The sequence below is a fragment of the Heterocephalus glaber genome, unplaced genomic scaffold, assembly GCF_053883595.1.
Source record: "Heterocephalus glaber isolate CG9 unplaced genomic scaffold, H.glaber_assembly_v1.0 deba00001613, whole genome shotgun sequence".
NCBI classification, from domain to species: domain Eukaryota; kingdom Metazoa; phylum Chordata; class Mammalia; order Rodentia; family Bathyergidae; genus Heterocephalus; species Heterocephalus glaber.
Genome location: NW_028258384.1, coordinates 6,251,343 through 6,274,143, shown reverse-complemented (window position 1 = coordinate 6,274,143; position 22,801 = coordinate 6,251,343). Strand labels below are relative to the sequence as shown.

Here is a 22,801-nt window from a genome sequence, read left to right as displayed (position 1 = left end):
TCAGTTTTTATTTCATATTATCTTTTGACCCTCCTTCAAAAAGTGAATTTAAATACTACTATAACTTACTAAAGTATTTACAGATAAAATCATTTATGTCTGAATAGTACTTTAATATAATCTCAGACCGAGACATTAATGAGGGCATAAAAGAAAGGAAATTGGTCTTGTGTTGACAATGTTTGAAGCTGAATATTAAGTACTGATTGCTTTTCTTTTGAATATATTTGAACTTTTTCATAATAGAATGTACTACATACTTTATATATGGATCAACTTGCTGAATGACATAAGGTAATAATGCAATTTCAGACTGTTTATAGTCTAGCACTGTATGTTCCACTTTTGTTAAAGGTGGTGTAGGGAATTTATACTATGACCACTCCCTTTGTGCTTCTGTTCCATGCACCCATAATTTAGATGATCATTTCCTCAAACCATTTTTATTTTTACCATCCTTTTCAGTTGGCATTTAAAAGGTACAAATGCTGACAATCTTACTATTTTTAGATATTCAGTATTATATATAAATCTCTGAAAAATCCCACCATTTTGGTACAGAAACAATCTTGAAGAGGTCCTGCAAAAGGAAAAAGGAGAAGACAAAAATGAAAATGAAGATGAAGAGGGAAAAGGAGGAAGAAGAGAAGAAGGAAACAGACCTGGGAGCCAGGCCTAATGACAGTCCTCCCCAATAGTTCTCTATTATTCTTTGAAGAGGTACAAGAAGGCAAATGCAAGTTTTTGAATAAGGGCTATACCTAAAGGTGAGTCAGAAGATGTGCAATAAGGAGTAGGATGAAGAGAATTTAGTCAACAATATAAGAAAAATGCCAAAATCAAGTAGTGGTTAAGTCTGAATAAGTTCTGCTGAGGAAATGATCTGTAAAGTTCAAGAAAGCTACAACTTGTTCTCCTACCCCCTCCATTCACACATAATACACTTTACAAATTGAGGACTATGTAAATTAAAACAACTGCATTTACTTGAGAGTTTTTCTTTCACTCTTAACCCATCACTACCACCATTCCAAGAAAATATGGTAATAAAGTTTACCAAATAATTGGAAATTCTTCCTTTGTGAACTATTTACCACACTCTAGAGGAGTTGTCCTGCAACAGCCAAAATGTGTAGCTCCTAGAAACTTAGTTATTACAGAAGATAGCTGGGTTTCTTGAAAACATTAACAATATAGATAACCTGAGGAAGGAGCTGCTAAAGTGGAAAAAAGAGAGCTACGATAAGAGAAGGACAATTTTCCTGAATTGATTTGTTTTGTTTTTGTATTGGAATAGGTTTGTCTGAAAAAGACAGAGGGAACAGTGGAGGATGAAGTTTTCCCCTACCACTCCACAAGAAAAATCAGACTGTCATGTCTTAACAATCCTTAAGATTAAGAAAAAAACATTCTTCTGCCCTGTAATTGCAAATACAGAGATTTAAGTAGTTAAAATAAACTTGGTCTACATTGAAGGTGGAGAATAATTTTAGCAGGGAATGGATACTAAGATGTCTACCTATGGAGGGAAAATGAGGCAGAAGTAAGGTAGGCTGGAGGAAGTAGCTCAGATTTCTCTTTGAAAATTGAATGTACCTCCCCATTGTACAAAAGCAGATTAGAGCCTTAAGGGGCTTTCATTTATGTGTGTAAGGATGCTGACAAAGACACTCAAATTTATTGGTTTGCTAAAATACGTGGTTAAATACACATTGACTACTGGAGGGAGAAAAATTCCACATAATTACAGACATAATCTTTATTATTAAAATGAATATTATAAATTTTAGCTGTAAATAAGCATCAAGTAAAGTATTTCACAGTACCTTGGAAGTGAAAACAAAAAGGTGATTAAGTTACATAAGAGTTCCACTGATGCACCCTTTCAGATCAAGGTATTTGACTAAGGTATCTTAGTCTGTTGTTCCTGGGGTAGAGAGCTTCTCTTCATGGAACTACAAACTAATAAAATTTGCTACTTAACTGAATGACAATAAAAACATAAGACATTTTCATATTTTGATACTCTGGTTTACTATATGTACCCCGCAATTCATCAATATGTTTTGCTTTCTGCTCTATTCCTTTGCTCTTTTTGTTAGTATTCTGATGAACTTTTTTACTCCAATAAGAAAAAGTTTGATTTTGATGTTGTCATTATTGTCTCAGAGACAATACAATAATTTTTTGTATTTTGAAATTAAAAAATTAAACAACTTTATATAGGAAATGTGAGATTCCTTATTTTGAATTGTGCATTATCATAGTTGAGGGTGTTTATTCTTTGTATCCCTATTTCTTGGAACATAGAAAGTAATAAATGAGAAGTCTGAATAGATTTCACCAAGGAAAGGGGAATTTCTGAGAAGAGGCAAGTATGTGGATAATAGCCAAGTAGTGTTTCTTTTTCAGTTTAGGGTTTCCCCTGGAAGCTGGGAGAGAGAGGTAGAAAATAACAGAGACCCAAGAAACTGATAACCACATTTATGGATATATTTATTTAAAATTAGCATCTCCATCACTTCTCGGCCTTTTGGCTAAGATCAAGTGTAAAATTAGCATCTCCAAAATGGTAATCAAAGCAGTCACTTACTAAATATAATCTGAAAGGCACTGCTTCAGGAAGCTATGCTTTTTTTTGTAAAGTAAGCACTTTTTGTATGTATAAGAGTCACTTTCTTCAAAATATCTTCTCTTCCAGTTGGTCTATAATTCCTCCACTAAAACTATTTTGTGCCAATGCCTACTCCTAAAGTCTAGAAATCAGATATGCCTTGATATGTTATACTAAACTAATAATAGTCTTTAGCACCTTAGGGTAAAAAAGTTGATTAGACTATTAACCAGAAGGACAAAGGAATAGGGTAGAAGGCAAAACATATTCATGAAGTGAGGGAGGAATATAGTAAATCAGAGTATCAGATACCAACTTAGAAATTCCTAAGTAGAAGTAGCACCTTATTTAAGCAGCATAAGAACACTGAACGTTTCTCCCTGAATCACATAAATTGTCTGTCTAGCAAATGGATTTCAATCCTCTAAAAAAGTCAATAATCTTCTAGAACAATTTATTCTCTCCATTTAAGAAAAGATACCTTTGAAGTGAAATTAATATGTCGATAAAATTACATCAATGGGTCAGGGATTTAGCTCAGTGGTTCCACTGTCTGCCTCGCAAGTGTAAGGCTCCAATTTCATCCCCAGTACAAATTAAAAAAATTACATCAGTGACCCTAAGACGTGACCATAAAAAAATGTAATTCAAACTAATCTAGAGAATAGTAAGAATAGATAGTATAGACAAACTCTCCACTACAAATGCCCACAATTTCGTACTCTACATGATTGCTTGCAATCCCAATACAACACTAAAGTATAATCAAACATAAATCCCTTTAAATCAAATAGACCAGGCACAATTATAGTTAATCTTTTTAAAACAAAATTTAACATTCATTTAAAACTCATCTAATACATCAAAACATATAATTTAAAATTCATAATTAGGAGATCTGTAGTTATACTGTTGCTAGCAGCACAAAATCATTTGTCTAATACATTATCTTAAGAACAAAGTAGAAGCAAAAATCAACACATGTGCCAATAAAACATTCAATTAATCTTAATCATTAGAATTCATTGTGATTTTACCAGTTTTTCCCCCAAAATGTATTAGTATCTTAACAGTGTACCTAAAATTTTCCCTTCCTCTAAGTATAATAAAACACTTGCTTGGTTTCCACATTTCTTATGGATGAAAGGTAGACTGTTTCTTCATTGTAAAGCACATGGCTATTGGAAATAAAACTTGGAGCTTTTTGTAAAACATGTTTAAAATTATTCTAATATTTATGGCCTCAGATTAAATTACTACTCCTATCCCAGTTTTGTCCTTCATACTATTACCAAGCAGATAGCGGGCAAGGCAGTGTAAGGGATGCCTATATGGCTGTCAAAATAATCTTCTCTTTTCTCAGAATGTTAAAGAATTGTTTTCTCCAGTTTCAGGATTGTAGACTGTGAAGGCTTCATAATGTTTTGGCCTTGGCTGGCTAAAGCTGGATTTAGTAAAAATCAATGCAGACTCTAGGTTTGATGTGATTGACTGCCTCTAAACCTTACTTTGGATTGTGTAAAAGGCTTTAAAACTGACATCTGCCTTGGAATGAGAAATAAAATGTGGTAATACTTTTAAGAGATGTAGTTCACTTTCAGTCACCTTTTCATTCTGGATCAAGCTAAGTGATTAATTAGTGCACTACTTCTTGCATAGGTTCAGTAAGTGCAGTGAGTTACCTCAATATCACTTTAAAGACATTATGAAACTCCCTTTACTAGGCAGATCCATTCAACTCCAGAGGAATTCTTTGGAAATATATTTAGAAAGCTAATTTTACTACCATATTTATGGTTTCTACTGGGTGCTAAGGCCATTTTAGTCACCTTGGATGAAACTGGGAAAACTACCTGACATTGTAGATTCAATGTGGCATAGGGTTATTGTATGTGAATCTATGTAACGTTCCTAATTTAAATATGCCAGAGGCCTGAGGTCAGACTTTCATTCAGTGAGCATGTTTGAATGATTCTATTTCTTGTTAATACTGAACAAAGAAAATAGCTTCAATTTCTGGAGTGTAATCACATAGGAAAAATAAAGATGATCCCATGTTGCTAACATTTTGTTCACACAGAGCAGTCTAATTTCTATCCTACTTAAAATACAATAAAAATGTGATGTTGAAATGTGATTTGTATTACAAATAGACAGCGACATTCCCTTTGAGTATAGAGATTCATCATCTTTACTAACAGAGCTAAGTGTTTATGGTGGTCCTGAGCTAGTAATCTCTTTGAGACTTGGTTTCACAGATAAAGCTTCTGACTCCAGTTGAGAGCATATGAGTATTCAATATCACTGAAATTTTAGTTCAAATTTTAAGGATGTTATAAACAAAATCTCTACATGGACATGCCAATATCAATGATGGTGAAGTAGAATGCTACAAATAGGTCCTATTGTGAAGATGTGATTTCCTCATATAAAGGAAAACTGGAGAGCTGTGAATTCTTCCAATGAGTACTTCCTGTAGATTGAGGTGTTGCAAATGTGTTCTGACATACTTTTACCCTCATTCAGGGTTTGTTGTTGTTGTTGTTTAGCATAATCCAGTTGCCATGGTAGAAGTGGTATGATTGCTTAAAAAGGATTTTGTGTGTAGTTTGATGCTATCATGCAAATCTTGTCTTGAAAGACGTCTTCTGAACTCACTAGTGGTGAAATAGTATATGATTGGGTCAAGACAGGAATTCAGACTAGCAAGACACAGTGCTACAGAATGAAATATTGGAATCACTCTTCTGGCTATACAGCTTTTAATTTCATTAGACTTGACCAGGAAATCTAAAGGAAAACTGAAGTGATAGGGTGCAAAGCAAATTAGGAATACTCCTGCACAGGTTAGAATCATCTTCAAGGCTTTCTTTTTCTCTCCAAGGTCTTGAGCAACAGGATGTTTATCTTGCAGTGATAAAACTGTCTTCCAGGTACAATATAGGACAATCAGAAGAGGAGTAACAAACCCAATCAACTCCCCAACAGTTATCATGGCAACAGACTGGGTCAAATTGACATTCCTGGTAGGAAGATCCACAAAGCATTTGGTTTTGTTGCCTGGTGTGTAATCACTGGTTCTGAAAAGGGGGAAGAGTAGACAGGCAAGGCAGATGATCAGCCAGCCAGTGATACTGATGTACAAATCATATTTCTGTTTGCAGTAACTGAAGCGAAAGGGGTACATGAGAAACCAAAATCGTCGTACGCTAATGCAGACCAAAAAGTAGATGCTTGCATACATGTTGACATATTTTAGGTAGAAACAGAACATACAGAGGCCAGTCCCAAAAGGCCAGTCATGGTTCAAATAGTAAAATATCCTCAGGGGCAAGGAAAGAACTTGTAATAAGTCTGCAATGGCTAAATTTATCATAAATATCAAAGCACGTTTGGTTTCTTTCATATAGCCATAAAATACCCATAAAGCTAAAATGTTCCCTATGAGACCAGGCACAAGAATGACAGTATATGTCACTGCATAAATGAAGTACCGAAAATCTGGGTTGTCTCCATTGGTCCTGTTACATGTGTCATTAGCAAGCATGACTCTTTCTAGAGACATTGTTATTGCTAGCAATGATTGAAAATCTACATTAAATGCTACTCTTTCTAAAAGGTAGATCATCAAAAGGATGGAGAGAATGAGTATAAAATAATCTTTTGCCACATCTGTTAGCCTCTATGTCTGATTTGAGAACTTTTCAAAGAATTATCTGCATGTTTGCCTTGGATTTATTCACAGTAAGTACATGGAAGTGTAATGTGCAAGCACAGATGAAAAGCCTTATAATTTTCTCCTCCTATTTATTCTATTGTGTAAGGCCTTCTGGGGTTCATAATAGTTGGTTCTCTCCCATTTAGATTATGAATGTACCATAGAGCAGCTCCTCAAATTTCCATATGACAATATCCATCTCTTTGCTGGTGTTTTGCAGGATATTTTCTTGTCTTTCTTTTTTTCACTCACATAGAAGAAAGATTTGCTTTAGTGCACTCTTCCAGGATGTTTAGCTTCAACAGATCAGTTTTTCAGGACTTATTCAGATATGTGTTGAAGGCTAAAAAGTGAGAAAGTGAAGCAGAGCTGAAAGTGAAAGAAAATAAGCCAATTATTGTCCGTCAAATTTTTTAAAAAAGGAAACAGTCTACGCATAGAAAAATATATTAATTTGAATGAAAAGTTTTGAGGTGAGTGTGGGTAATATGCTACAGTCCCCATAAGGCACTTTACAATTACACAAAAATTTAGGTAAAAGGAACCTGAGAAATAATCTATCCCCTTATTTGACAAAGTCTATAAACCAATATCACATGAGAGCTTGTTATAATTCAGAAGATCCTCAGGTCCAACCCTATACCTGCACAATCAGAATTTGCATTTTAACAGTCACCCAAGGTGATTCTTCTGTATATTAACATTTAATAATTTCTGGTTTATGCACTTCACAGATCATTAGATTCTTCTGGGGAAGTTTTGGTGTTTTCCTGTTGTTCTGTTTTGCTTTTAATACAGATTTCCTTGAGATATATTGATTCATTATGTTGGGGTAAGGTCTGAAATTTTCATTTTTAAAAATTTTTCCATTTGCTTATGTTATAGTCAACCCAGTATTTGTCAGAATTTCATAAGCACATGGAAATTGAAAAACACACTTCTGAACAACCAATGGGTCACAGAGGAAATTAAAGAAGAAATCAGACAGTTGCTACAATTAAATGAAAATGCCAATAAAACATGAGAATTTTGGAGACACAACAAAAGCAATCTTATGGGGGAAATGCATAGTAGTGAATACTCATATTAGGAAAACAGAGTGAGCTCAAATAAACAACCTAACACTGAACCTGAAATTTCTAGAAAAAGAAGAGTAGGACAAACCCAAATCTAATACAAGGGAGCAAATTATAAAGATCAGAGCATAAATCAATTCAATGGAAACTAAGAGAATGATACAAAAATCAATGAAGCCATGAGTTGGTTCTTCAAAAGAATAAACAAAATTGAAAACCCCTTAGCCAACCTTATTGGAAAACAGAAAGAAAAGGCCCAAATCCATGCAATTAAGAATGAAAAGGGTGCAATTACAACAGACCCAGCAGAAATCCAGAGGATCATCAGTACCTACTTCCAGAACCTATATACCAATAAGATAGAAAACACAGAAAAAATGGACAGATTCCTAGATACATTTGAATTACCAAAGTTGAATGAAGAAGACCTAAAAATTCTAAGCAACCCAATATGAAATAACAAAGTTGAAAAGGTAAATAAAAACTTACCAATAAAGAAAACCTCGGATCCTGATGGCTTCACTGCTGAATACTACAAGACATTTAGAGAAGAACTATTGGCACTACTGTTTAAACTCTTCAGTGAAATTAAACAGGAAGCAGTACTCCCAAATTTATTCCTAGAAGCAAGCATCACCATGATCCCCAAAGCAGAGAAAGACACAACTGAAAAAGAAAGCTATAGGCCAATCTCTCTAATGAACATAGATGCAAAAATCCTTAATAAGATACTGGCAAATAGAATGCAGAAGATCATCAAGAAGATCATACAACCTGACCATGTGGAATTCATCCCAGGCATGCAAGGATGGTTCCACATATGCAAATCAATACATGTAATACAGTATATTAACAGAGCCAAGAAAAAACCATATGATCATCTCCATACATGCAGAAAAAGTGTTCATCAAAATCCAACATTCATTCATGATAAAAAATGCTACAGAAAATTGGAGTGGACAGTCTTTATCTCAAACTGATAAAAGCCACCTATGAAAAAGCAACAGCCAATATCATACTAAATGCTCAAAAACTTAAATAATTCCTACTAAAATCAGGAAAAAGATAAGGATGTCCACTATCACCACTCCTGTTCAATATAGTTTTGGAAACATTAGCCATGACAATTAGACAAGAGAAAGAAATAAAAGGAATAAAGATAGGAAATGAAGAACTTAAATTGTCACTATTTGCAGATGACATGACACTCTATATACAAGACCTCAAGAACTCCACCAAAAGTTTTCTAGACTCAATAACCAAATTCAGTAGAGTAGTTGGATACAAGGTCAACACACAAAACTCAGTAGCCTTCCTGAACATGAACAACAGATTCACTGAGAGAGGAACTGGTGAAACCATTCCTTTCACAATAGCATCCAAAAAACTGAAATACCTAGGAATCAACTTAACAAAAGAAATCAAAGATCTCTACTCTGAAAACTTTAGCACTCTGAATAAAGAGATACAAGAAGATATCAGAAAATGGAAAGACATTCCTTCCTCCTGGGTAGGAAGAATAAATATAGTGAAAATGGCCATACTTCCAAAACTGCTACATAGATTCAATGCAATCCCAATTGAAATTCCAACAGCATTCTTCACAGAACTTGAGAAAACAATCAAAATATTCATTTTGAACAAGAAGAGACCTAGAATAGCAAAAGCAATTCTAGGCAACAAAGACAAGGTAGGGGATATCACATTCCCCAACTTGAAATTATGCTACAAAGCTACTGTGATAAAAACAGCATGGTAGTGGGCTGGGGATTTAGCTCAGTGGTTTCGCCTAATGCTGTGCAAGCGTAAGGACCCAAGTTCAATCCCCGGTACCAAAAAAAAAACAAAACAAAAAAAAACAGCATGGTACTGGCAAAGAAACAGACCCAGGGATCAGTCGAACAAATTAGAAGATGCAGAAACAACGCCAGACATACTCAGCCACCTCATCTTTGACAAAGGAGCCAAACACTCTCACTGGAGGAAAGATAGCCTCTTTAATAAATGGTGCTGGAAAAACTGGCTTTCAGCTTGCCAAAGATTAAAACTAGACCTATGTCTCTCACCATGCACTAAATTAAAATAAAAATGGATCAAAGATCTAAATATTACAACAGAAACACTAAACCAGCTGGAAGAGAGGTTAGGTAGAACTCTTGCAGACATTGGAGTAGGAATTGTTTTCATTAAAAAAAAACCTCAGTTACACGAGAAGTAGCACATAGAATCAGCAATTTGGATTTCATCTTATTAAAAAGCTTCTGCACAGCAAAAGAATCCACCAACAGTGTGAAGAGACAATCCACATTGTGGGAAAGAATTTGTATCAGTTGTTCCTCAGACAAAGGTCTACTACCTAGAATAAATAAAGAAGTTTAAAAAAATCAGGCCTCCCAAATTTAAAGACCCAATCCAAAAATGGGCATCTGAAATGAATAGACATTTCTCAGACAAAGATGTTGAAACAGCAAATAAACATATGAAAAAATGTTCAACATCACTGGTCATTCAAGAGATACAAATGAAAACCATGCTGAACCACTTGCTCCGGCTTGCTCCACAAGCTTTCCACCAGCCACCAGGACAGGGTGAGGAGGACACCCCCCCCCCCAGGGCAGGCCGTCCAGCTGATGGCTGGGCAGAATGGAGCCAGCAGGGCCGAGTGGGGTCCATCGGTTGCAGGCTGACCAGAACCTGCTTGCTCAGACCTGCTCCACCAGCTTTCCACCAGCCACCAGGACAGGGTGAGAAGGACCCCCCTGGGCAGGACCACCAGCTGACAGCTTGGCCGCATGGGCACCTCCAACAGTAACACCCCCCCCCCCGGCCTCTGGCCTTCTGCCTGTTCAGCTACTTGGTTACACACTGAAGAGGCACAGGGGGACAAAAGCCATTGTCCTGAGCTCCAGAAGTGAACAACAGAGAGAGTGCCTGTCTCAGGCTCCCTGATGAGAACAAGCCCAGTGGAAAAGTGAAAGGAATCTTTGCAATAAAGGCACACCAGATCATCGTGATTGGTAAGTTGGAGGGATTATCAGCTCCCATCAGAAACTGGACTTTCTTCAGGGGAAAAGCAGCTGAAATCTGCAGTAGACACTTGCAGAGTGCAACCCTGCAGGAGGACAGGGAGCACAACGTGGGACGTGCAACCAGAAATCTGCCTGAATCTCATGGGTCTGGGACTAGCTTACTGAGACTCATTGACTTATATAACTGCACACTGCTGCCCACGTTGTCTATTGTGATAGCAAAGACACACCTTGAAGGAGGCCCTTTATTTTTTAAAGGTGATAGATTAATAACTACCACAAATTGTCATTCTTTAAGAGGTATTTGATGCTATGGTGATGCTGATTGCATGACTTGGGCAAAGGTGTCATGATTGAACTAAACAGTTTTCCTTCCTGGTATAATGAAAATGAGACAGCCTCAGAGTCATTAGACACTCAAAACCTAAAGACCAGCTATATCTGGTAGACACCTCTGAGAAGCAATCATTCCACAAGTGTTCTAAATACATCAACAAAGATACTTATAATAAACAACCTCATAATATCAACCAAGGAACTAAGCCAGGGACAGTACCTAAAACAAAAATGAGAAGGCATTTAAGCAAGTCACAAACCCAGACTTCCACCCCACAAAAGGCAATTTCTGGGGGAAGAAGGTGCAAAAGTCTGATAATCAACCACCTGGACACCCTGAACTGATAGCACAGGAAGTAACAAAACAGATGAATGAGGTTCTAGAAAAATTCAAAGCAGAAATAATCTCCCAGTTAACTACAGAGACGGTGAGCAGAGTGAAAGATATGATTAGAGGCTCTAGAACAGAAACTGATAAAAAAAAAATAGATGAGCTCAGAAACATGCAGGAAGCCTTGAATGCCCAGCATAAGAAAGAAATGGAAGGGCCGGGGATTTAGCTCGGTGGCTCCGGCGCCTGCCTCAAAAGCACAAGGTCCCGAGTTCGATCCCCAGTACCAAAAAAAAAAAGAAAGAAATGGAAACTATGATCACCCAACATAAAAAAGAAATGGAATCCATGATAACCAAACATAAGAAAGAAATGGAATCCATGAAACAGATTCAAACAGATATTCAGGAGATTAAAAACTCCATTGAAAGCATGCAGAGCAGATTAAGAGAATCTGATGATAGAATATCAGATATAGAAGACAGGATTGCAGTGAAGGACCATGAAAACAGAGATGTCTTAAAAATAGTAAGGGACCATGAAAATTCAATTCAACAGCTGCTAGATAATGCAAAGAAAATTAACATAAGACTGACAGGAGTCCAAGAAAAAACAGGAGAAAGTACAATTGACATTAAAAAAACTGTTCACAGAAGTAATAGTAGGAAACTTCCCAGACAGAGGTGGAAAATTGGACACACAGATAAGTGAGGTATATAGAACTCCACCAAGCCACAATAAAAAAAAATCTACACCTAGGCATATAATAATCAGGATCCCAGAAACCCAACAGAAGAACAAAATTCTACAGGCAGATAGAGAAAAGAAACAAATCACCTTCAAAGGAAAGCCCATCAGAATCACGGCAGACTTCTCAACACAAACCCTCAAATCAAGGAGAGCCTGGAGTGAAGTATTTCAAGCATTAAAAGAAAATAACTTCTGACCTAGGCTGTTGTATCCTGCAAAATTATCTTTCAAAATCAATGGGGAAATTAGATAATTCCACAACAAAGCACACCTGAGAAATTTCATGAACACCAAACCAGCAATCCAAACAATTCTAAGCAATATCCTAGAAAAAGGCAACAGAGGTCACAACTCCATGAGGCTCAACAGAGAGAAGCCACCAGACAAGGTAAGAAACTAAAGGGAAAGGGGGAAAAAGAAATAAGAGTCAACAACAGTAAAACATCATGACAAGGATGAGTCAATATCTCTCAATTATAACTATCAATCTTAATGGCCTCAATTTACCAATCAAAAGAAGTAGACTGACAGAATGGATTAAGAAGCAAAATCCAGCAATATGCTGTACACAAGAAACACACCTAACTCAAAAAGAAATTCATAGACTGAAAGTAAAATGATGGAAAATGGCTCTCCACATGACAGGAACCCAGAAAAAAGCAGGGGTAACAATCTTATTTGCAGACAAAGTAGATTTCAAACCAAAACTAATTAAGAGAGACAAAGATGGTCATTACATCCTTGTGAAGAGAACAATCCAAGAGGGAGAGATGACAATCCTGAATATATATGCACCAAATACAAATGCCCCCAACCATACAAACCAAATATTAATGGACATGAAAAACCAAATAAGCACTAATACAGTTGTAGTGGGGGACCTCAATACCCACTATCACACATAGACAGATCATCTAGGAAAAAAAAATTAACAATGAAATTCTAGAACTGAATGAAGCTATTGAACAAATGGACTTAATAGATATTTACAGAGTGCTCCACCCCACAAAATAAGAATACACATTCTTTTCTGCTGCACACAGCTCATTCTTCAAAATAGACCACATGCTAGCTCACATGACATGTCTAAATCAGTGTAAAAGAATTGAAATTACCCTCTGTATATTATCAGACCATAGTGCAATAAAATTGGAGATCAATAACATGAGAAACTGCAAAACTCCCACAAACACCTGGAAACTGAATAACACCCTTCTGAACAACCAATGGGTCACAGAGGAAATTAAAGAAGAAATTAGGCAGTTTCTATAAAATTAGCCAGTACAACATACAGGGATCTATGAGACACAATGAAAGAAGTTCTACATGGGAAATTCATAGCAGTGAATGCCCATATTAGGAAAACAGAGAGAACTCAGATAAATAGCCTAATGCAGAACCTCAATCTCCTAGAAAAAGAAGAGAATAGCAAACCCAAAGCCCACACAAGAGAGAAAATTATAAAGATCAGAGTAGAAATCAATGCAATGGAGACTAAGAGAATGATAGAAAAAATTAATGAATCAAAGAGTTGGTTTTTTGAAAGAATAAATAAAATGGATAAACCTTTAGCCAACCTTATCAAAAAAAGGAAAGAAAGACTCAAATCCATGCAATTAAGAATGAAAAAGGGGAAGTCACAACAGAACCAGCGGAAATCCAGAGGATCATCAATACCTATTTCAAGAACCTGTACTCTAATAAAATGGAAAACACAGAAGAAATTGACAGATTCCTAGATACATATGATTTGCCAAAGTTAAAGGAAGAAGATATAGAAATTCTAAACACCCCAATTACAATGAGTGAAGTTGAAAATATAATAAAAAATTTACCAACAAAGAAAAGCCCAGGTCCTGATGGTTTCACTGCTGAATTCTACAAGACATTTAAAGAAGAACTATTGTCATTGCTCATTAAACTCATCAAGGAAATTGAAAGGGAACCAAGGCTTCCAAACTCATTCCTGGAAGCAAGCGTGACTTTGATTCCAAAACCAGGGAAAGACCCAACCCAAAAAGAGAACTACAGGCCAATCTCCTTAATGAACATAGATGCAAAAATCCTCAACAAGATGCTGGCAAACAGAATACAAAGGGTCATTAAGAAGATCATACACCCTGACCAAGTCGTATTTGTTCCATGGATGCAAGGATGGTTCAACATACATAAATCAATAAATGTAATACACTATATTAACAGAGTCAAGGACAAAAACCATATGATCATCTCAATAGATGCAGAAAAGGCATTCGACAAAATCCAACAGCTATTCATGATAAAAACCCTAAAGAAAATTGGACTAGAAGGTCTTTATCTCAACCTGATTAAGGCTATCTATGAAAAATCAACAGCCAACAACATACTTAAATGGTCAAAAACTGAAAACTTTCATGCTAAAATCAGGAACAAGACAAGGATGCCCACTATCACCACTACTGTTCAATATAGTTCTGGAAACATTAGCCATAGCAATTAGAAAAGAGAAAGATATAAAAGGAATAAAGATAGGAAAGGAAGAAGTGAAACTCTCATTATTTGCTGATGATATGATACTTTAAATAGAAGACCCAAAAAACTCTACCAAAAGACTTCTGGACTTAATTGACAGATTCAGTAGAGTAGCTGGATATAAGGTCAAGACTCAAAGAACAATAGCCTTCTTACACACAAATAGCAGACTCATTGAGAGAGAAATTAGGGAAACAATTCCTTTTACAATAGCATCCAAAAAATGAAATATCTAGGAATCAGTCTAACAAAGGAAGCAAAAGACCTGTATGCTGAAAACTACAGCACTGTGAAAAAGGAGATCGAGGAGGATATAAGAAAATGGAAAGACAACCCTTGTTCCTGGGTAGGAAGAATCAATATAGTGAAAACGGCCATACTTCCAAAACTGCTATAGAGATTTAATCCAATGCCAATTGAAATTCCAACAATATATTTCACAAAGCTAGAGAAAACAATCCAACAATTCATTTGGAACCAGAAGAGACCTAGAATAGCAAAAGCAATTCTGGGCAACAGAGACATGGCTGGGGGTATCACAATACCCAACCTGAAGCTATACTGCAAAGCTACTGTGATAAAAAAAAAAGCAAGGTACTGGCAAAGAAACAGACCCAAGGATCACTGGAATAGATTAGAACATGCAAAAACAACTTCAGACATACTCAGCTACCTCATCTTTGACAAAGGAGCCAACCACCCTCATTGGAGGAAAGATAGCCTATTTAATAAATGATGTTGGCAAAACTGGATTTCAACGTGTCAGAGATTAAAACTAGACCCATATCTATCACCATGGACTAAACTTAGATCTAAGTGGATTAAAGATCTAAATATTAAGACAGAAACACTAACCTTGCTGGAAAATAAGGTAGAACTCTTGAAGACATTGGCAGAGGAAACGACTTTATGAACAAAACCTCAGGAGCATGGGAACTAGCAGAAAGAATCAACAACTGGGATTTCATCTTATTGGAAAGCTTCTGCACTACAAGAGAAACCACCAACAGAGCTAAGAGACAACCTACAATGTGGGAAAATTTTTAGCAGCTGTAACTCAGACAAAGGGCTACTATGTAGAATATATATAGAACTGAAAAAAATTACACACCCCAAATTCAAAGACCCAATTCAAAAATGGGCATCTGAAATGAACAGACATTTCTCAGACAAAGAAGTAAAAACAGCAAATAAATATACGAAAAAATGTTCACCATCACTGGTCATTCAAGAGATGCAGATGAAAACAACACTGAGATTCCACCTCCCCCCAGGAAGAATGGCTGCTATCAAGAAACCCACCAATAACAAATGCTGGGGGGGGTGCAGAGAAAAGAACCCTTCTCCATTGTTGGTGGGAATGTAGATTGGTGCAACCACTATGGAAATCAGTGTGGAGATACCTCAAAGAACTTGGGCTGGAGGTCACATCTGACCTAGCTATTGCCCTGCTGGAGTATTTTCTCAAAAGAATTAAAAGAATCATACCACAGAGATATATGTGTACCCATGTTTATTGTGCCACAGTTTGTAATAGCTAAAGCTTGGAAACAGCCCAAGTGCCCATCAACTGGAAACTGGATAAAGAAGATGTGGTTTTTTTATAAAATGGAGTACTACTCAGCCATAAAGAATGAGAAACTAGAATCATTTATAGTTGAATGGATGCATATTGAGGCCATACTCTTAAGTGAAATAAATAAGACACACATGTGGAAATACCAAATAGTTTTTCTAGTGTGAGATAGTGAGAGTGTAAATAAGGACTAAAAGGATTAATAACTAATAAATGATACTTTGAAATTGGAAAAGGTCCAAAGGGTGGTGGGAGGAGATGGGGATAGGAAAGAATGGAAAGGAAAAATTATGAGAAAAGAAAAAAAATGGAAATGAAGTATGTAAATAGGGAAGGGTTTAGGGGTGAAGGGCACACAGGTAATGGGGAAAAAATAAGAACCAAGATACATCATGTACAGGTACAAGCACCCAAAGATAAATGAAAATGTATTGTATACCTAAAATGTACCAATGAAAGAATTTAAGGAAAAAAAGAAAAGAAAACCACACTGAGATTCCACCTCCCCCCAGAAAGAATGGCTACTGTCAAGAAATCAACCAATAACAAATGCTGGTGGGGGTGTGCGGAGAAAGGAACCTTTCTCCACTCTTAGTGGGAGTGTAGCCTGGTCCAACCACTGTGGAAATCAGTATGGAGATATCTCAAAAAACTAGGATTAGTGATCCCATTTGACCCAGCTGTTTTTCTGCTGCGTATCTTCCCAAAAGAATTAAAAGTATCATAACACAGTGATATAAGTGCACCCATGTTTATAGCAGCACAGTTTGTAATATCTAAAACTTGGAAACAGCCCAATTGCCCATCAACTGGAGACTGAAGAACAATGTGATGTTTTTATAAAATGGAGTACTACTCATCCATAAAGAATGATAAAGTAGAGATAATTTTAATTAAATGTTTTCACATTGAGGCCATACTCTTAAGTGAAATAAATAGGACACACGTGTGTATTTACCGAATAGTTTCTCTGGTGTGAGAAACTGAAAGTATAAATAAGAATTAAAATGTATAATAAGTAAGTGAAAGAGGAATTAAAAGTCCAAAGGGGCAGTGGGAGTGGTAGGAGAAAGTACAGAAGGGAAAGGAAAAAATATGAGAATAGGAAATAAAGTATCACATCATTTAATTATCTAATTAATACTGGTCTTTGAAACATACCATTGGCAAGTAGAGAACCTATTTTGGTGTGTGGAATTCTGCCCAGAAACCACCTAATCTAGTTTTATAGGTAAATATTTGTTCAAAAGCAAATTTTATTTTAGACTCTCACTAGCTGCACACTTTAGTAAGCCAAGAAAAAGTATACCTAGTGCTGCAAGTACCTGCAAATGGTGTGAGCCCAAATACTTGTGTGCATATGTATGTGAGGCAACTTCATCATTATGACACATGCATAGTAAAAAATAATGACTATAAGAGAATTTATTGATTTTTTTCCTGATTCTTACTAGCATACATGGAAAATCTAAGGGCTCCTTTTTCATTATTTAAAATTTTCACCTATGTGTAGATCTTATCACGTTAAAAAGCTTTTGTACAGAAAAAGAAACCACCAACTGGGTAAAAAGACAATACACAGAATTTGAAAAATTTTTCACCAGCTATTCCTCAGACAAAGAATTAATGTTTAGAATATATAAAGAACTCAAAAAAATCAACCCCCTTCCCAAATTTAAAGACCCAGTCCAAAAATGGGCATCTGAAATGAATAGACACTTCTCAGATGAAGAAGTACAAATAGCAAAAAAATGAAAAAATGTTCCATATCATTAGTCATTAGAGAAATACAAATTAACACAACACTTTGATTCCATCTCACTCCAGAAAGTATGATTATTATTATTAAGAAATCAACCAATAACAAATGCTGGTGAGGCTGTGTGGGGAAAAGGAACCCTTCTCCATTGTTGGTTGGAGTATAAATTGGCATAACCAATATGGAAATCAGTATGAAGATTCCTCAAAAGACTAATACAAGAGGTTCCTTTTGACCTATTATTGATATCTTCCTGAAAGAGTTTAAAGTATTATACCACAAAGATATATGCACACTCATGTTTATAGCAGCACAATTTGTAATAACTAAATCTTTGGAACAGCCCAAATGCCCATCAATGGATGAATGGATAAAGAAGATGTGGTTTTTATATTCAATGAAGTACTACTCTGCCATAAAGCAGGACAAACAAGTGAAATAAATTGGACACACATGTTTAAATATCACATTGCCTTGTGTGAGAAACCAAAAGGATAAATAAGGACCAAAATAGATAATAGACATCAGAGAGTAGGAGGAGAACATTCAAATGTGAAGGGAAACAAGAGAGAGGTTAGGGGGAAGGGAAGGAAGGGAAAAGAAAAAAAGCAATAGAAGGAAAAAATGGAAACAAAGCTTTTGTATATAAGGAGGAGAAGAAGAGTTGAAGGGAGGAGAGGGGAATGGGGAAGAAGGAAGAATCAAGATATATTATGTACAGGTATACATTCCCTATGATTAATGTGATCATTATATATATCAAAAGTATAACTATAAAATTAATTTAAAAATAAAAACAGATAAGATTTTCAACACTAGTTTTTCTGGTAAACATGTTCATAAATTGCATATAGTTAAACAGCTGACTACTTGGCCATAACCAAATAATCTGAAAATTGTTTTCCTGGCTATTTCTCTTAGGGAATTCACCAGTTTTGTCTTAATGACTATTCCATTTGATTTTTTTTTTTTTTTTGATACTGGGGATCAAACTCAGGACCTTGCGCATGCAAGGCAGGCAGCAGAACCGCTGAGCTAAATCCCCGGTCCTCCATCAGAATTTTTGATAGCAAAAAAAAAAATGTTCTACATGTATGCCACCTTTAATCAGGCTTTCGACTAATTTTAGCTTCTATATTATCTGATCCTCTTGTGGGCCAATTTGATGAAGGGAGGAAACACAGGTTAGACAATGTAATTATTGCAAACATTCACTGCCATTTTGCCTGTAAGTTCTTTCACTTAGCTAAGTCTAAATGTCTTTGTTGAGATCTAAAACCCAGTTTCTGTTTAGTAGACTTTTTCTCTGCTCTGAGAAGCATTCTATTAATTACTTGGAGACAGTAAGAAGGTCATCACCTGACCTCACATTACCAGTGAATAATGCTTGGTTACATTACCTTCCCTTAGATATCCTTGTTTGCAGTTAGTTTATATTCTGGAGAACAGTATAAACTAATTAGTATTGGAGATGAATGTCCCCAGAGGCTATTCAAATATTTATTATTAAGAAATACTTTATCCTCTACACACTTCCGTGTACCTCCCGCCCACGAAAATGTTAAGCTGTTTGTTCTTTGCACAGGTTCTACCTCCTAGGCTCTTGCTCTTAGCCACATGATTTATAAGTGCCTATTTTTATATTTCCTTTTTTCTTAGTCTGGATCTCTCAAAGTTGCTGCTAGGCTAAGTGAAGTGCCTGTTGAAAAATGCATATTCCAGGATGAACTTAATCTTAATTGACAAAGAGTGTAGCTAAAGGATTTACATATTAACAAGCTTCCATAAAACCAAATGAGAGTCTTCAAATTTAAAAAACTTCCTTGGGTGATAAAAGGCAATGCCATAGCTCCAAAGACAGAGTTGTTGTAGGCACACACTCTGCTTTCCTATTTTCATTGCCTATGTTCTTAAATTATCTCTGAATTTAAATTACCCTATCTCATCTGTATCCATAGAAATCCTACCTATCCTTCAAGACCAATAAGAAAAAAATGCTACCTTCTCTATAAAAGCTTTCATTACCACCTACTTGATTGCTATCATACCCACTTGTGAACTCTGCAATATTATTTATACCAGAAATATGTGTCTTCCTAACTTATTCCACAAAATTTTGAATTCCTTGCTATCAAAAGCAGCATTTTAGTTACCTTTAGACTTCTCCACCACCAAAATGCCCAGCAACTTTGCAAGTAACAAGAATTCTATTACATTTGATTAAGTTTATTGAGCATCTAGACCAGAGACAAATATAATAGGGATATCCATTTATGTCTTTGAAATTCTACCTTCTTTTGCAAATAATTTGAAAAAAAAACCCTCCATTTTGTTAACTGCTGTTTAACTTCCATATTGAATCTAAAACTTTATTTCAACAAGGTTAAAAAGGCAGTGAAGGTATTAAATCATTTTGGGAAGTACTGGGAATTGAATCCAGGGCCTTTTCTCTGAGCTACATCACCAGCCCCTTTTATTGCTTTGTTTTGAGACAAGATCTCTCTAAATTACTAAATTGTCCAGGTTGTACTTGAATTTATAATCCTCCTGCCTCAGTCTCCCAGAGTGCTGGGATTACAATCATGTGCCACCATACCCAGTTTAAATCACTTTTGATAACTACTACAAGACAGTGAGAAGACACTTGTAAGTTACACGTACCAGGGCCAGGGATGTAGCTTAGCAGTAAAGCACCTGCCTGGCAAGCATGTGGTCATGAGTTCAATCCCAAATACCAAAAAAAAAAAATCACATGTAGCAAATTTCTGACTAGTGATGTCTCATGTTTTTTGCCACTCTAGATGTTTCCCAACTTTCTTTTCAGAAGACAAGTCAGCATTTTACAAAGTTCCATTTTATACATTAAATTTCAGAGATTTTTACTTTGTGGAACTGATGAGTAGGTTACAAATTATGTTACGGTGGGAAAACTGTAAGTTTTTGCTGTTCTAACTGCTGAAATGGTTGTTGGTATTTTCCTTATGTCTCCTAAATGTTCACCTGTGTCTCACACAAGACCTGAGAATTTGGACAAGAAGGGAGATTTTTAAAGAAAAGTTACAAGCTTCTATGTTTACATAAAATAAACTAAGTTCCAAGTTAATCAGTTCCTTTTGCCCTTTTTCACTTTTTTGCATTCCTTTCTGCAATTTTCTCTTTGAGAATGTGCCCTATACATTGCTCCACAAGACTAATAGCCTGTGAAAGAAGAGGAATAAACCAGCCTTGCAGGATCTCATAGACAGGCTAAGGGTGGAATAGAACATAAAACCAGTCTCCAGGGCATTATCCCAGAGCTGATCATGATTTGGGGTATAAGTAACTATCTAAAGTGGGGTTATTTTAAGGAATGAAATGAGGAATATAATCATTATGCACTGTAAACATGTAATAATACAAAATAAAAACTGAAAAAAAGTGAAAAGAAAAAAGAAGGGATAATCATTCCCTACCAGTTGGCTAGACCTCAGTTGCCTTTTTATTAAAGACAAACCTTTTTCCCTATAAAGAAAGTTTTAAAATGAATGCCAGACTTCCACCTTTACAGATTAGGCCCAAGAACTACAGCCTGGCAGCCTTTCCCAGGGAATGTCAGTACCTCACATAAACTCAGAAATTATGAAGCAATGTGTATTAGATCCCAGGCCTTTTGCAAATCTTTGTTTTTCAACTAATATACTGTATTAACTTTTGGGGGGATTGTACTTTATAGGTTTTTTTCCTCCAGGGTTATTTGTGTTTTGTTTTTATTTGGAAGCTATTTTCTCAACACTGTGTTATCCAAAATCTATAGCATTTAAAAAAATAGAAGATAATATAGAGCCCTCTAAATAGACATTGAGGTCTTCAGAAACTTCAGAATCAATCCTGATACAAAACGATTTAAATTTTATGATTTTGAATATTAAAATATAAGTTGCAAAACTGAATTATTTAATTCTCAGTAATTATTCTGAAAACTGCTTTTGGAAAACTCCATATTACAAGAGCTAGGCAATTAATTTAAACTATGGAAATCTTCTTGTATTTTAAAAGATATATTTTGTGATAAAGGCAATTTTACAGAAATAAACGTTTTCAACTCTCAAAAAAAGATACATATATATATACAGATTCTGTCCTTACTATTCTGTCCTTATTGTGTTTTAAGGGTTTATGGGAGGAACAGGAAAAACACTGAATAATGCTATTTCAGATTATTGAATATAAACCTCCCCTCATGGCACAACTTTGTCTTTTGCTAGAACTATCTTGTTTTTCTGGATCTTGGTGGTGTCCTTTCTGATATTCCAGCTGGACAGGATTCTAGTTGGTTATTTCACAAATGTATACTGTATTTCTTATGCTCTGAGAGTAGAGCTTGTCAATTCAACAAGACTTTAGAAGAGTGTGCTTTGTATCTGACTTCAGAAAATAAGTTTCTAAAATGCTTGAGCAGTGAGTACATGACAGAAACCAGTTTTGTGGCCTTACACTTTTCCTTCTAGTAGCATAATCTTCCTGATTAATAGGAGAAAGCCAAATATTGTAGTAATTATTAGTTCTCAGAGGAAACTTTCTGGCTACTGACACTGAAATTTCAGTTAAAATGATGATGGCTGGAGTCCTTGACTGATCTTTCACCAATAATAGCAATTCTGTGTTTGATACATGCCCCCTGGCTTAGATGGAAGCAGAGAATGTTGCACTTCATTGCTAATGAATTTTCTACCCAGTCTTGTCTTTCTTTGTAAGCTAGCACATGTAAAAGCAGAACTATAATTGCAAAGCATTAGGGGGTATGTATCTGTTATTCTGGAGCCATCTCCAAAAGTGGGTAGAAGGATAAAATGGGAAGACTCCTACATTAACCCCAAAGACTGCTGTGGTAAATCTATTGTCTATTGTACTCATACTCTGAGAACCTACACGATGCCATATTCCTTATGGGGTCATTCTGTTCCAAGTCTGGAATAAGTAGGCCCCAGATATGAAACATCAAATACTCTTTAGATCTTCATCATAACTATTCTCACATTTGTCTGAGATGGTATTGCATATACTGATTGAAAAGTGCTATTGAAAATTGAGGCAGTTGAGACACTTTCATATAGCTCCCTTT

General features: G+C 35.8%; 1 protein-coding gene across 1 annotated transcript in view; it reads right to left on the bottom strand.

Annotated features, from left to right (window-relative positions):
- Window positions 1–1,805: 1,805 nt before the first annotated feature.
- Window positions 1,806–22,801, bottom strand: part of Gpr174 (G protein-coupled receptor 174) — a 40,728-nt gene continuing 19,732 nt past the window's right edge. Inside the window, exon 3 of the mRNA XM_087196610.1 lies at window positions 1,806–6,701. Coding sequence (XP_087052736.1) covers window positions 5,160–6,242 — 1,083 coding nt within the window. The 5' untranslated portion in view covers window positions 6,243–6,701 and the 3' untranslated portion in view covers window positions 1,806–5,159. The remainder of the gene's footprint in view (window positions 6,702–22,801) is intronic.